This window comes from Haliotis asinina, chromosome 3 (assembly GCF_037392515.1).
Source record: "Haliotis asinina isolate JCU_RB_2024 chromosome 3, JCU_Hal_asi_v2, whole genome shotgun sequence".
Lineage (NCBI taxonomy): Eukaryota > Metazoa > Mollusca > Gastropoda > Lepetellida > Haliotidae > Haliotis > Haliotis asinina.
In genome coordinates this window covers 59,641,038-59,658,217 of record NC_090282.1, presented here as the reverse complement: position 1 = coordinate 59,658,217, position 17,180 = coordinate 59,641,038, and the positions used below count along the sequence as shown (strand labels likewise).

Here is a 17,180-nt window from a genome sequence, read left to right as displayed (position 1 = left end):
AAACATAAAATGTCTTGGGGGTTTTCATGGCACAAGTTCTCTTTCTTAGAGCACAGGCCAATAAATTTCCAGAAATTACTCAGAAATATCCATTTTCAGTATTACGTCTCACTGCTTGACAACTTGGCAAATCCACTGATTTCAATTTTGTTAAAGAGATATGGCGCCTCTTCAACTCACAACTTATCAAAGATGGCCTGCTATTTGTTAGCAGAACGTTAAATGAGGGCATGTTTGCAGTCTTCCATGAGCTATCAGCTGCAGAGGAATGTCCACAGTAAGGCTGACCACTACTATCCATAGGGAGGATACAGCCCTTCTTAGATGACACCACTCATATGACAGACAGGGTTGTACCACATTTTGATGACCATCTTATAAACACAAGGCCAGACTTCATGGATGACAATGCTAGGCCACATCAAGCACATGCATTTGATATTTCAAGAGGCATAGGAACTTGTCCCTGGTTAACCAGGAACTCAGGTCTCAACTCCTGAGAACATGATGGCACATTTTGGATTTCAAAGAGTAAATGAATAAAGCGAATTTTCGGATATCTGAACCATGGGCCATATGGACAAAGAAACGAACACAGTAGACATCAGCATAATCTTTATTGACTACACATAATCAAATATCAGTGCATACATAAAATTCTCATACATGTTCATGCAGTTATGCTTGCTTGAAGAAATCAGTCATAGCTTTTGGCACTGGCTGTGTAGAAAAGTGAGAGGACTTTTGCCAGGCAGGTCGTCACTGTCGACATTCACAAGATCATTGGCAGTAACAGTCACAGTTGCAACTTGTGCATTGGATTGTAGTGCACTGCGAAGTTCTGACAAGGCTATGTCTTCTTGTGGGTCCTCATTTCATTGGATAATATCCACATGACGAAAGCAGTTAGCAACTGTCTTTTCGCTCACAGCTGTCCAGGCTTGCTTGATCATCCGGATGAATTAATTATAGTGACCCACAAATTGCCTCAAAATTAACTCAGTGTCACCTTGCTACTCAGAGGTAGTTAATCTTCTCATGCTTCCAAGAGTGCTGACTTAGGGCATACAAGGCCCACGGTAATCGTGTGTGTAAACAAGCTGGTGCTCAGCCATCCGGATATACGAGACAAAAAATGCACATAATTTAGTGTTTTGTATGTGAAAATGACCGTACGGTTACGGAAACCGGATTAATTGTAATTTTACAATATTGTGAATTCGTTTTAAGGAATCTTCGTTCGGAAGGTGAGTTTTCCGGATATCTGAGGGTCGGATAAACAGGACATGACTGTATACACATACTAGGGAAAATATGTGAGACTGCAGTTCTCATCTCCATGAGTTTATGTTAAAGCTTACTTTTGACCTGGATGTTGTAGCTTTCAAAAGGGTTGAAGAAGTTAGAAGGAAGAGTCAGTGTTGAGTTGTCGGTGTTGAACACAGCCCAATTTTCCCACACCTGCCCAGGGAGCAGCCCACTTCCATGCTTGCTAATTTCCCAAGTGTAGCCAAGGCAGTCTGGGCAGTTTGCTGTCAGAGTCACAGATTCCATGCAGTCGTGAGGACAACCATGGGAACAGCTGAAACAGGATATTTCCCATACATAACACTCTAGATTAGCTTCATATCTGCACAAAATATATCACCACCAACTCCTTTCATGAAGCAACCTTCACTAAGGTTAACCTTAACTCCCATTCTTTAACACTGCTCTAAGATTAACATAATGGCTTACGATCACCTTAGAGCTCCATGAAAGAAGGTCCATAAATGAAGAAAATATGAGTTCACAGACTACAAAATGCATGGAAAGAATGAAAACAAACATATCGTGAAAGCTGTCAAAACTGGCATCTGTCCAATCCAGCAAGTTGTCAACACCAGCATAAAAACTCAATCCCATGTGTAACTTGTACATTTATCATCAACCCTACAATACGGCATGTTGTCTAAACTGGATTATTTCTTCAGTTCTGATCAGCGCTGGTTTAGACAGCTTCTACTGTAGTCATAATCACACATTAAAGCATTTTTAGCTGGTGTACCTTCATTTTCATTAACTGATCAAAGAATGGCATTATTTATACATAAACTCAACTGCACTGACCATAATCATTAGTGGTACACCATCCATTTTGCAAATGACACATACATTGTAGTTGTGAGTAGTGCTGGTTAACGCTCACAATATGCAGATTGATAACTGGAGCACAGTAATCAATCAATAATCAATTGCAATTGTAAACCCGCCCAGAGACCAGAAACTTTGCTTATATGCAATGTTTGTCCTATTCAATTTCAGTTTAAATGCCAACTTGGTACTTGTACACTGGAATCAAGACGAGACATGAGCTCAATCAGTAACATTGTAACAAGAGGACATCTTTAAATGGACACTCGGCACAAACAGACTCGAGAAATTCCTCGACTACCTCAACTCTGCGCACCCTACCATTAAATGGTAGGCCCCTATGGCCAATTCCTCCGCCTAAGGAGAATCTGCTCCACTGAGGCAGAATATGAGAAACACAGCCTCAATTTCATTAGGTATTACCTCAGAGGAGGGTATCCTCACACCATTATACAGCAAAACAAACAAAAATCCAGAGGGGAACTGCTCCACACCGGGACAAAAGCACCAGTCTCGAAACCAGTGCTAGTTTGCAACTACAATCCCATGAACCTAGAGCTCAAACGTATTATCCACAAATGGCCATTCGCTGCAATAAAACTCTGAAAGACATCTTAGTCAGAGCCGCAATTACCTACCCATTTCCAACCCCCCAGGTCGCAGTCAAATTTATTGATGACCCATGTCATGATCATGTCATATCAACACCTCCCGGTACTTTTAGAGCACTCACACGGGCCGGAAATACACCACCAGTCAACACCACTGCCAAAGTTGCAATGTAGTGTATCTACTCATTTGTAACTCCTGCAAAAAGCAATATGTAGGTGAAAGCACTGAAACTAAAAGCACGTTCAGAACCAGGCTGTATGAACACTTTGCAGACAACACACACAATACAGACAAACCTGTCGCTCATCACTTCAATCTCCCCAATCACAAGAGTGATCTACAATACACCATCATCACTCAGCTCAAAGCAGACCCTGAGCGGGAGACTACCACAAAATTCTGACTTAAGTGGATTTTTTAGCTCCACATGTTATGCCCGCAAGGTCTCAACGACAAAATTGTTGGTTGAAATTCAACCCTGTTTTCATACCAGTAACATTGTATACAAATCAAGTTGATTTCTGATCAGCCATTCTCCCTGAGCGTGGTATGAGGACCCCATAACCTTCAGCAAACTAGAATTGATTTGTTGATAACTTGATGATCTATGATTATCACCATGTTTGTAGAATTCCTCGTCAGTGCTAAGGAAGAATGGAGAACAGAAAGCCCTGCTGCCATCAGTAAGAATATATCAGTTCTTGTCCTGTAACATAAAACCATCTCTGGATACTAGCAAAGGTGGAATTGATAGACTCTGATTGTGATGCCAGGTTGGGTCGTCTAGAATCCTTTGTTTATAAGTGATATGCTTCTTATTTTTGGCTGTGACATAAGACATCCTCATCCTGGCATGGCAACTCCTGCAGTCAAAAGCAGAATTCCTTGGACCCAAATCAGGTTGATACAAGTTGTTTGCAAAGAATACCCTCTCTTCCACTGGGCATGACATTTCTATGACCTCTTCCTTCATACCTCTGGACTATGATATCCTGGGTCTTCTCCTGGTCTTTTGACTTGTTACACCAAGAAATTCGGGTAAACCATTAAACACACTGTAGATTGTTGAAATTTCTCTTAGTAAACTTGTCCATGATTCGGTGAAGCACAGCACTGAAGATGGATGTGAGTGTGATAGGATGAGTTTTGATACTAGTCATTTATGTGAAAGACGATACTGTCAGTTCAAGCACATGAACTTGCTGGACATCTATAATAAGGGAAAACAGAACCTCTGTCAAAATGTAATTGTGCATCTGTCTGGATTTGTGAATCACGCCTATGAAAAGAAACTTGTATGGAAGAATAACATGACAAGAACCCAAATAATATGTATGCTTGCATCAATAGCATTCTAGCTGACTGTAACAGGACCCTTAAGCCCGTCCTTCACAAGAGTAACTTTAAGGTTTCAAGTCCTTGTTAACTTGATGTAGTCTTCAACAGCTGGACAATATGGAAGCGTAATCAAGCAACATTTCATCTCATCTCATCTTCATTTGTAGGCTTCTTGATGCTTCCACTGACTTGGTTTGATGCTTGTTTAAAGAAGTGTATGGATTCTTGGTGTCGAGACTGAGTGGGTGTGGCATTCTTCAGAGCCTAAGATCTAAGTCTCTCCTTACAGTTCAGGCATTCACATTCAACCTAATATAGCAGATGTGTTTAGTATTGTAGCAAAAAAATGATTCAGTAAAATACCTGTTGGGGGAGGAGTCTGTGTCCAATGATAAAGATTGATGGGTAATGTTGCTAGATGGGATTTTTCTTCTGTTGGCTTCTTCGAGTGGCATTTAAGATGCTCAGCAGTGAGTTATGGATAACACCTTTTTTTTTGGTAGGTGAGACGTTCAGACACTCTTGTATTGATGTTTCTTGGCTTTCTGTGGTGGTGTCTTCACAAACTGTCACAAAAAGTATTTTGATGCTGTTGCTAGCACTTTTCTAGGAAGAGAAGAGACATGCCCAGCAAGATGCTATTACTTGCATGACAGTCATTGACCAATTACAAAAAGTGATACTGGAAAGGACTTTTGTTAAAAATCGAAAGAATATAGTGAAGGCAGCAAAAACACAGCATTTTGGTCAGTGATGTGGTAGAGGTTATGTAGTCACCAAGATGTAAAGTCTCTAACTCCTGTTTCCAGATAGAAAAATAGGAGAGCATTTTGCTAAAACAATATATTTGCATTTAGGGCTCCATAAAACCTTAAATTCTAACAACAGGGTTTCACTAAGCTCACAACTTGGAATTGGTTCACAGTTTTAGTTACAAAATAATTAGCTGTGCACAGTACATCAATGAACAGACTTTGTCTGGCCATATCCTCTGATATAAACACTGACATATCTCTGACTTTCCACCATACTTTCTATCAGTATTTAGGGAAAAGGGATTTCATTGATTCTAGCCCTCTTACCTGATGGTAGGTTGGATACCCTCAGAAGAATGTGGGTAAACTTCATCCTCCTGTACCTGAATAAAGCCCTGAAATGAATAAATACAGACACATTCACCTGAATGTGCAATGTTCAAACTTCATGAACTAAACACTGAGGGCGAAACTGACTTCTCAGCAATTTCGGAGAGTCAAAAATAACACAGCAGACAGTGATCCATTAGACACAAATATGCTAAAAAAGCCCACACACATACATGGCAAGAAATAGATATTGAGGATTGAGTAGTATTAATACTGCATTCAGTTGGAAACTCATTTACTGCTGGCTGACCAATGACATGTTTTGAACAGTCAATTGTCTAAGGGCAGATCACATGAAATATTTGCTTCAGAGCAGGTATGATCCACAGAACTAGAAACTCTCAGTGCATGATGTCGTACCTATCCAAAGACCTTCCTTGACCAAAATTCAGTTCAAATTTGTACCATGCACCAAACGGCATTACATTTTAAACATGTTCAACTACTCGTAGGTCTTTTGCAATATGTCTAGTTTTGCCACAAGCGGTCATATTCGATTTGTATGTTGTTTACGCATGATGGTGGTCTGGAACAGACAACCCAATGACTGACATCTTGAGTAATGATCTATGCAAGTGGGATACAAAGACATGCATCAATTAAGTCAATGAGCCTGACTACCAGGTGATGTAAATTGCATATCTTGCTGAATCTTCAAGGTCATCTAAAGATGCCTTGAGAAAACTTGGTAATACTCGAGGTGACTGTCACCAGTAAGTCTGATGTCACTGACAAGTTTTAAGAAAAATAAATTTAACTCATTTATGCTAATATATAATGTCTAGAGGATGAAAACATTTCACAAACACATACTTACACAAACAGTCCTTTTGCCGAGTAAGACCGAATTATTACAGATCTCTGAAGCCAGACACACCTTGTAATATCCCTCCAATATATATCCTGACATAATAGAAAACACTGGATTATGCAGACTGACACCATTCAAATCTACAGCCGCAAAATCTGCTTCTGAAGTGCACATACTTAGGTCGTAAGACTTGAAATTTTGAATGAACCATGAATGGTTTTCAGTAACTGATGGGCATCCAGTGTGACCTGTGGTTTGTAAGTTAATATCCAAGGAATAGCTCCATGTTTTGGCAGTCTGAAGTGCCCTTGAAGTGTTGCTTATAACAGTGCCATTAGTACAAACACCAACTTGTTCGTTCTCATAAACTACTGAAACTGAGACTTGAGAGGAAATGGACGGGGAATCTACTGTGGATGCGCTGATGATGAAGTTGCCATTTGTGTGAAACTGAGTGTCAAACACTGCATATTTGATCCCCTTTGTGCTCTTTGATAGTAAAAACATGGACAGCGGGTAGGTCCTTCTCGTTGAGCGTGAGACTGTGTTGAAATGTGGTGTGCACTGGTCATATCCTCCAATGTTGATCAACACAGATGAGTCGGAATCCTTCAACAGCACTAAGAAGGCGACCTGGCTGTCAACTGAGACAGAGGTTGCATTGATGTTGGTTGTGATAAATAACGTATGTTCTGAAACAGATACACATCATCTTATGTTATATTCATTTGCATTTTTTGTTTTGCAAGTTGCCTATTTTTGTTTTGGAATAAAATGTCAGCGTCTGAGATAAACATTCTAAAAACCTTAGAAGACAAGACTGTGATGATTCATCTTTAGGTTTCCATATGATCAAATCTTTACAGATATTGTATACATTTAGAGGAATAAATCAACTTTCTCTGATTAGTGCTGATCACGACTGATATCATGACGTGGGTACAATTCTACTTTATGTTAAATACCATGCCTCTTGGTGTTTTCAGTGACACCAGTAATAACTAGTGTCTTGGGAGTAATTTATCTCACCTGAGTAAATCTTTTGTGGAAGCCAGTTTGGGATAATAGAATTCTTTCTATTTGGATGAACATTTACTTTGTACGGTATGATTTTTCAATTAAGTGTGCTTGTTTGTGATTAAAAACAACATGCAGCAATATTCAAGCTATATGTTGGTGACTGAGAGTATGGTTTTATACCATTTTTAGCAATATTCCAGCAATATCATGATGGGACAGTGACCTAAATATACTCAAGTCTATTTCATGTAATCAAGTGATCAATGTTGCATGCACTATCTTGGCATGAGGACCCTTAACCAAGTCTGATCATGACCACTTGATCCATTCAGTGGACTCTCACAAGCAAAGGTTACTCTAAATCATACTCACCACAGCGTTGATGTTTAGTAAAAGTTTTATATGCCAGTCCCAACCATTTTTTCTACTATCATAGACATAGTTATGTCCTGAATATATCGATAAATCACATTTATTACTTGGTCCCCAGCGATTTGACTCATCGGATTTGACTGTATTTGCACTTACAAAGAGAGAAGACGTTCTTCAAAGGTCAGAGTCCTCAAAAACGTTCATATTTTTGGCCACAACTGCTGAGAGCAAATTTTTATATGACAGTCTTTTCAGGCACATTCCTAACTGTGTAGATTTTTCTCCAATCTAGAATTAAGTGCTCATATTAGGGAACTGTCTTAGGAAGTGTGGGGTGGTGAGGTAGCCTTGTGGCTAAAACATTTTAAAGACCTATGTTCGATTCTTCACATGGGTACAATGTGTGAGGCCTATTTCTGATGTCCCCTGACATGATATGGCTGTAACATTGCTGAAAGTGCTGTAAAACCAAACTTTCTTGGGAAGTGAATGTCACATTGTTCCTATACTATTTGGTACAGCATGAAGTACAATGAGATTTGGTTTCAGGATCTACAAATGAAAAACTAGGTGACAGCCCAATGTCTCTCTATAGTCACATGTTAGCATTTAAAAATTGTTTTGAGAGAGCAGTCCTACAGTATTGCTGAAAATAGAAAAAGGCTGTTTTTAGGGGGTGTCCCAAACATTTACACAACTGCAGATAGCATATGTCAAAATAACACACCTTGGCCTATCTGGGCATTCAGAAAAATGTGTATGACGATATCCTGAAAAACATGTTTACTCATAAAATCGAGCAAAACATAGAAAAAATATGAATAGCTGCTGAAAACAATAGAGTGAGCGAGTTTAGGAGGCGGTTTGAAAATAATCGAGTCAATCGAGTGATCAACAGCATGAGCACTGGGAACCCAATGACGTGTCAACCAAGTCATTGAGCTTGACCACCCAATACCATTAGTTGCCTCTTATGAGTAGCATGTGTTGCTGAAGAGCTATTCCACCCCAGATCTTCATGGGTGTGAACACAATAGATCATACGATAGAGAGAGAGATGTGTGTGTGTTTGTTACACACTTCAAAGATACTTTGTGCTTTTTCATGTGTGTTGAATATGTCTCATGACATAAAAAGTCTTATTTCAAAATGAGTCTGGTCCAAATACTTTTGCTTTGGACTTAGAAAAGGCACTAACATATCCTTAGTCAGGTCCTTGTTTGTGTTTCCTATCACCCTATCACTGAGACTATAGTTAGGCCCATCTTTTAACAGATATATCTTACCTTCACATATCAAGTACATAGATAAAACCCAGTTTTTTCTTTTTCTGACTGTATTTTAAAATAGCTCCAGCTGAGATTGTCCAGTTAAAATGATGCTCAGATGTGATACCCACCTCTCTCTGGGATAGTATAGCTGGCTGTTCCTTCTGTCCCTGAGACTGTACCTGCATTTATACCAGTGTGAGAGGGCATTTATATTAGCACTGTATGCTTTTGAAAGAAACTGTTCAAGGCAGTTGTATTATTTGATTATATCGACATGAACATTATCAAGCACCATCCACTATTTTTTAATACATGACCAGTAGAAACACCACAACATGCAGCTGATTTGCTTTGTAATCTAAATTCTGCATCTAAAAAGGGCAACTGTTTGTAACCAAATCATAAAAATTGCCTCTTTATTCAGATCGTGCTCAACCAATGCTCATGTGTACATGTTTTCGGACATCATACTTTTTCAGATGGCACAGTCAGTGGCAGTGAGTGAGCGTACTTTTACACCACACTCAGCAATATTCCAGCAATATGGCAGCCATCTGTACATAACTGAAACGGACAATCCAGTGACCAACCACATGATAATCGTTATACACTGGGATACGATGACATGTGTCAATCAAGTCAGCAAGCCTGACCACTGGATTCCGTTAGCTCCGTCTTACCATTAGCCTTCCGTAAATCTGACCATCCAGTCCATTTTATTGGCTCTTATGAACTAGGCTCACCCAAAATCTATGTTTGGACCTCCATGAGTTCTTGATTACTCACCAGGGTGGTTGTAATTGGTGATTTACATACATAATTGCCATTATCCCTACAAAATATGTACATTTCATAAGTCTTTGTTATCAAAAGTGATTGACAGATTCCATTGTACAAAGTGATAAAACATGGCTACCTGAAACAGTGAATACATAGGACTGGAAAGGATTGAAGAATCTGCCAGGCAATGTGAGTGTTGTGTCACTGCTGGCAAATGCAGCTTGATCCTCCCAAACCTCTCGTGGCAGGTTTTCCAACAGTACTATCTGTATGTCCCACATGTAGCTGACACTGCCTAGGCCATCACAGTTGGAACAGGTTACTGTCAGGGTCACAGACTCACCCAACTCTCCTCCACATCCTGTAGTACAACTGTGGAGCACAGACATTCAACTTAGGATCATCATAGCTATTTTGAATGCATCAGATGTTCATTATAAAGTAGGGCTGTTAAAATTTCCTTGATTAGTTTGACTTTAAAAAACATTATCACGCTCATTTTCTCTCATATTCAGTGGTTAAAACCTTAAACTTTCATGAATTTATGTTTTGCATTCACCAGAATATTCATAAATTTTCTATAAAAGTATTTTTTCATGAATTTGATTATATTTATCAAAGCAAAATATGCAAAATGGAATATATCTAAATCATGCAGGATAACAATGACATATGTAATTTGACTGTAATCAGATCACTGATCGTTGTCAAAATATAGAAATCCTGTCAGTATGGCAAAGACGTATCACAGAATATGTTTTGTTATTGTTTCACTGAATAATGAATAATGTTTAATTGCTGACTTAATACTGTATTTGTTACCCATTCATATTGTTACCCAAACCTGCTTGACTAACAGAAAAACAAATCATGCACAGAAGGCGTGAATTTTCCTTACACTTGTATATCATGCAGAAACACTTATATTTCCACCTCAGATTAGAGGCAATAATCTTCATAAAAATAGTAACATGCTATGAAAGGTGGGTGGTTTAATATGATCAGACACAACAATGGTCCCACCTTAAATCCAGGGATAGTTCGGAGACTTGCAGCATGTGCCGACCTATTTTAGAATCATGTGCAGGTTCTCTGAAAGAAGTAAATATCAGTTTGAATGTCTACAACATTGTAGTGAAATATCTGTGTACATGGCGAGGTAACAATATTTTGCATCCAGTAAAACCCTGTATTATAAATGATGAAGAATGGGGATCAGTATATAGTTAAGAAATGAGAAGCTGGTGGCCCCTTAACCATCAACTGAGCTAACTTATTAGTCTGCATAAAAATAAGTAAATGTTTCTTGGGCACATTTTTTTTCAAAAGTGACGTGGACGGTATGACTTATTTTAAAATTTTTGATAGAAAAAAGAAAGTGACAAGGGTTACCACATTTTTATTTTTCTCTTTCAGAAATACAGATTGAGAAGCTCAGCATGTGTTAATGAGTTGTACATTCAGTCATTCTCATTCTTACAGACACTCTTTCTTATAGTGGACAAATGGATGATCGGGATGTGACCCAAGTCAAATTTATTTTTTCAAATGACAATAAAAAATTGTTACGCACACAAATAACAGTGACACGCTGATGCTCAAGAAACTTTCACTTTTTTATTTAGCCTTATATCACCTTGTATGCTGATTCCCTGTGTTGTCAGTGTTGACAAGAGGAGGCAGATAAATGGCTGTGAAGAGGTATGTCTCTACTACACTCACAGGCAGCACTGGTACAGCATCTGTGGGAGTGTCATGTGAAATATGTATATTAGCTGACATCTCAGAACATTTAGACACTTCATTTTATATCAATCAGTGTACTTAAATAACCCAGTGCCTATTTCTAATCTTTGTCTGCAGATGTAATCAGTGGCTAAATTGTGTCAAAATCAGCTAAATGCCCTCTGTGCTTGACCAGATCAGAACATGGGGATATTATATCTCCTTTACAAAATCAGTGTGTTGGGAACTCCAAAATCATTTCTAATATTTGCCTTCAGATGTTACTGGTGGCTAAATTATGTCAAACTGACATCCCTTTTTTATGAGCAAAGCCTGATCAGCTAAATTTTTAGTGATGACAATATATTGCCAAAATATTGCGCACTGAAGTTGTGACATGATATGAATCTCACTACAAGGGTGGTGATACGATATACATCACGATGATAAAATCATTAATTCTAACACCAACTATAAAACAGTTTAAGATCCAAACAAAACCACTTTAAAGCAGTTCGTCAAATTCTGCCAGCGATTTCAAATGTTCAATCAGAAATGAGATAATTAAGTTTATACACAGACTCATTTTGGGAAATCAAATAATGGTATTTTACTTGTCCATAGACTACTAGATAAATTCCACTTATGATTTCAAAGTACAAATAATCTAGGATTTCACTTCATATCTGCTGATAATGAGGCTATTAAAGTTTGCAATCATAATAAAGTAGAGCTAATAGAGAGTGAGATTATCACTCTTCATTAAATAGTCCAGTAAACATTAACATCATGCATTGTGTCATAAAATCAGGGCAAGTGGAAAATTAGTCAGGACACATTACTTTCTTGAAGTCACCTGCCCAGGCCATTCTGGACAAGTAGCTTACACCACATAGTTGGAGGGAAAACAAATAGTTCCACTGTAGTCTTGGAGCACATAATTAATGGCTTGTTTATGAATGTGTTTAATGGCATGAAAAAGGTAGAATAGCAAGACAGTGATAAATGTTATGGTGCAAATCAAGAAAATTGGTCAGTGACTTCCTATTATGTTCTGCTGAACCAATCACTGTTGACTTTCAAGCTAAATTATGAACACAGTTAACAAGGGCTCCAGATAAAGCATATGCACAGATAAAAACATGCATGATACGGTAGGAAGAAAAATCAGAAAATGTAGCAGATACGCACCACAGCAATGGTATACAGTCTTAGAATCATTTATGGAGGTATTTACCTGAAAAAGTATAGCTTTATTGTTTACTGGCCTGTTTACACAAGAGTAGCAATGTTGTGGTGCATATTATGAAACGAAACATGAAATTAGTTACACGCCATTAAATTCCATTCTGTACTCTAACTTTTCCCAGTACTCTTATATTGAAAAAATAAGGCACAGTTACTAATGTTGAAAATTTATCTGGAGCCTGCAGTTAACTCAATCATTACCTTCCTTTAAGAAGCTGTAGTTAAGACATTTTACTCAATTCCCATCATGTTCAGAGTGGCATTACCAAATCCTCACCTTGTTCCAAGAGGCTGAAGTGGATGCTACGTAATTCTCACCTTGTTCCATTAGGCTGAAGTGGATGCTACCCTATTCTCACATTGTTCCAAGAGGTTGAGGTTGACGCTACCTAATTTCCACATTGTCCCAAGAGCCTGAAGTAGGCATGTTACCTAATCCTTACCTTGTCCCAAGAGGTTGAAGTGGATGCTACCCTGTTCTCACCTTGTTCCAAGAGGCTGAAGTGGATGCTACCTAATTCTCACCTTGTTCCAAGAGGCTGAAGTGGACGCTACCCTATTCTCACATTGTTGCAAGAGGTTGAGGTGGACGCTACCCAATTTTCACATTGTCCCAAGCGCCTGAAGTAGGCATCTTACCTAATCCTTAACTTGTTCCAAGAGGCTGAAGTGGACGTTACTCAATTCTCACCTTGTTCCAAGAGGCTAAAGTGGATGTTACCCAATTCTCACTTTGTTCCAAGAGGCTGAAGTGGATGCTGCCCAATTTTCACATTGTCCCAAGAGCGTGAAGTAGGCATGTTACCTAATCCTTACCTTGAACCAAGATGCTGAAGTGGACGTTACCCAATTCTCACCTTGTTCCAAGAGGATGAAGTGGATGTTACCCAATTCTCACCTTGTTCCAAGAGGCTGAAGTGGACGCTAACCTATTCTCACCTTGTTTCAAGAGGTTGAGGTGGACGCTACCCAATTTTCACATTGTCCCAAGAGCCTGAAGTAGGCATGTTACCCAACCCTCATCTTGATCCATCCAAGAAGCTGTGACTTTGTTCCAATAGTCTGAAGTAGATATTGTCAACCAATCCCTACCTTGTCCCACTAGCCTGAAGTGGGCATGTTACCTAATCCTTACCTTGTTCCAAGATGCTGAAGTGGAGACATATTCTTTTCCTTTTTCCCTCTACCTGTAGATCAACTCGAAGGTGTTTGGCTGTAAAGTTGTAGGGAATGGTGTGTGCAGGCACAGCAGAAGCAACAGCACCAGATTTACCTCTCTTACCCTGTACATAGGAAATAAATAGGCGTTGAAAGTTTGATGTCACCTTGAGCAGGATTTCAGTTACCTTACTGTGTCAGTTGGATCAAGCCTGAAGCTTGATGCTTAATTCAGTAACATTTAACAATATTGCTGCTGACAAACCAAGGAATAACATGGTGAAATGGGATTCAAACCCACAATCGTAGCTTTCTGATTTGCTAAAATTATACCATTAAGCACAGCAAATTGCTGTGCAGCGTTTAAGAAAACGTGGTCTAAAAGTTTTTAAAGTATTGTGAGTAGTGAGAAAACTCTTTTTCACTTTTGGACAACTGTGATGCTGACGAACCAAGGAATAATCATGGTGAACTTGGATTCAAACACACACTCGCTGGTTCTGATTACCTTGAGGAAGGAAAGGGCAGAAGGCAAAGACCAAAACTTAAAAAAAAGAGTCCGACAAGTACTAACCACTTATTCCTGAAACATTCATAGCCTTACAAATGGGCTTAAGAAGTTCATAGGGGCTAAGAGCTACGAACATTTCGAGAATAGCTAGCCTGATGTATATTATCAATATTCAGAAAGTGCTGAAAATGTCATTTTCACTTTGGGACAATGCTTTTGAAGACAGGTTTGAATTCAGAACATGTATTCTTACAGGGATAAATCTGGCTCAGGAAAGATGTCAGATAAAATCTCACATGGGACAAAAAAATGAGATCTTTTCAAATCTTATGAGAAATAACTGTACATGATCATTCACAAGAAAAGGAATAGAAGAGTAATGCACTTTCATGTGCAGTCTATAAAAATTTAAGTATTGCTATTTTGAGGCAAGATAATGTAATACAACAAAACTTCTGAACACGAACTCTGTACAGCGTCGCACAGTACATAAACAACACAGTCCTGTGAGGTTCAGAGTTTACCATACTCCTTGCAGGACAGCTTGTTTTGTACAGCACTGTGTAATGATGTTTCAAGTTCCATACCATAAGTTGTGTGTCGAAGATTAAAAATAGGTAGAAAGTAACGGGTATATCTTTGACAGAACAAAATAATGACAACACCTTTCTCAGTAAAATAGATTTAATCACTTAACTATTTCTAATTGTACAGGTGAGCAGGACGTGATTTTAAATCGCTGCAGATAAATTTGAGTGTGATTTTAGCAATTGGCGCAAGAAAATTGTGACACCACGGTCCAAGTCAATCCCAGTTCTAAGGTTAGATACCTTATTTGTCTTCTTTTTGAGTGTTTTGTCTTTAAGATACTTCCAGGTCAAAGCATTGTCTGAATAGCTTATTCTAAAAGCTTGTAATGGATCTGTGTCTAGTCCATATGCAGACAGTCGGACTTCTGTGAAGAGTATAGGTTCCATCACAGATACTTGTATCCATTGATCGCAGTTTCCAGTAGATCTGATGCATTGGAGTGCAGAGGTATTTGATGTGCTCATCATGTTGATACAAGATGGGTCATTGGACATGGTAAAGGAAGCTGTCAGAGAATTCTGGATGGTGCTGGCTCTTCCAAACAGGAACAACAGCACTGAAAAGATGCATAAATACTTATTCCATTTCTTTGGGCTTAGAACATAAGTTTATAAATCTCTATTCTCGTGCCCTCACGCTTGTCTGCATTGTTAATAAGCAGCATCTTGCTAAACATTTGTAACAATTCTGTATAGTTTATGAACAGAAATGCAATGAAAATTTTAAAAGTAAATTAAAATTCCATGATAATGTTTAGTGGCTTTATTACTTTAATTTCAGGACAAGTCCACTGAGAAAGTTCCATCCAAATTTCGAAAGCCTGAGGACACCTTTGACCATCAGTGAAGTTTATGAGCTATGCCCAGTTATATTCCAATACTGCTTACATAAACAAAAACCAACGGAAACATTTCTGTTGCTGTAATACAGGAACGTACCTGAGAGAATTATCAGTGGAAACTGAATCATATTATTGGATCATGCATTTGCCACCATCTAAACAGAAAGACAGAATAACAGAAACATCATCAATACCGAATATTACAAGCAAACATTAGCATAGGACAGTCATGGGTGTATACTTCTCAGTTCTCAATCACTCAAGTACTAACAGTCCAAATTATCACAAAGGTTAACTTGCAATTATAGATCTACATGTAAAACAGATAAGGATATGTTCAGTGTTAGATTTGGGTGAAATTTTGAGTGGGCCCAAATTGATCAAAATAATGTTTCTGGACCCCCTGTAATGTTAAATAGATGGGCAGATGTAAAATTGAGGGGGGTCCTCACTGAATTCGATGAGTCAAAACACGCTAAACCCCTCTCTTGAGCCAACACTGTATGTTATATATACATCATCCATCTAATATTCATAACTGCTTTAAACAACGAATAATGAGTGAATTCCACCATCACTAATACTGTAAACACTTCTTAAAGTGCGTGAAAGGTGTAGGTAATTCCTGGAATTGCATTTACGGTCAGACCATAATCTCGTCTGCTTGTCTGAAATAGGCATATTCTCAGCTTTGAGTTTGAGCAGTGCTCAGTCGTTAAACCTTTTGAAGGTAAGATTTACAGCATTACTACACAAGTTAAACTGGGCTGAAAGTAGATCTATCAAGAGTCGATCTGGGTAGGATATATAACTTTATGTATTAAACAAACATAAAATTGACACGCAATGCCAATATGGTTTCCATTTTCGGCCAAACGTCTGGGCTTGATGCCATTATCGCTGAAGTTATAATCTGATAAGGTGGCTGTTACTGTAAATATAGTTTAGTGATTTAAACTCGACATTAAGTAACGATTCAATTAACTTACTTCAAATAATTCATGTCAAGTGTTTCTGTGCATAAATCTTTTTCAGGCTTCTTTTCACCGCCATATTTACCTACGTATTGGCGCCATGTTAAACTTACGACGGACCAATAAGAATAGCTCGGGAATTTACGTGTATTTTGACGTTGGCACTTCCGATTGCATAACAGCCGCGACAAACCCCTTTCTACATCCAAAGAAACGTCTGTTGAAAGCAGAATCATTTGTGCAGCTGTGACTGTATCGTGGACATATATTAGTTTCAGCAGTATTACCGGTTTTATTTGTAACCTAATGGAGTCTCGACCTGACAATCCAGTCAATATATCGCTTATGCTGGAAAGCGAGGGTTGCACCCAAAATCAGATCACTCCCTGTGTGCATATATGTGTAAAACTGTGTTATCCATCTCGTTCACTCTTAAGTTTCCATTCGGACTGGAAGTAATCAAAAGTGTTCCTCTTTCAGTTTTCCTCGCCATTATGCAAACTCGTGCCCCGGTGTGATAAAAAGTACTCTTATCTTGTACAAACCAGGTCTGTTTGATCTTTTTCCAAATACATTTACTGTTTCCGAAACATAAGATTCGACACACATCATGTATGTATTTAGAGACTGTCAGCAAATGAGGTACATTT

At 38.5% G+C, this 17,180-nt stretch overlaps 1 protein-coding gene across 1 annotated transcript in view; it reads right to left on the bottom strand.

The window, feature by feature from the left end:
• Positions 1–16,632, bottom strand: part of LOC137278937 (polycystin-1-like) — a 54,527-nt gene extending 37,895 nt beyond the window's left edge. The window contains exons 1-10 of the mRNA XM_067811437.1: positions 16,620–16,632; positions 14,955–15,271; positions 13,591–13,738; positions 11,119–11,224; positions 10,506–10,574; positions 9,619–9,854; positions 8,831–8,881; positions 6,046–6,731; positions 5,166–5,233; positions 1,362–1,582 (exon numbers count right to left, since the gene is read on the bottom strand). Of these exons, the coding sequence (XP_067667538.1) occupies positions 1,362–1,582; positions 5,166–5,233; positions 6,046–6,731; positions 8,831–8,881; positions 9,619–9,854; positions 10,506–10,574; positions 11,119–11,224; positions 13,591–13,738; positions 14,955–15,271; positions 16,620–16,632 (1,915 nt within the window). The remainder of the gene's footprint in view (positions 1–1,361; positions 1,583–5,165; positions 5,234–6,045; positions 6,732–8,830; positions 8,882–9,618; positions 9,855–10,505; positions 10,575–11,118; positions 11,225–13,590; positions 13,739–14,954; positions 15,272–16,619) is intronic.
• Between the last annotated feature and the right edge of the window lie 548 nt (positions 16,633–17,180).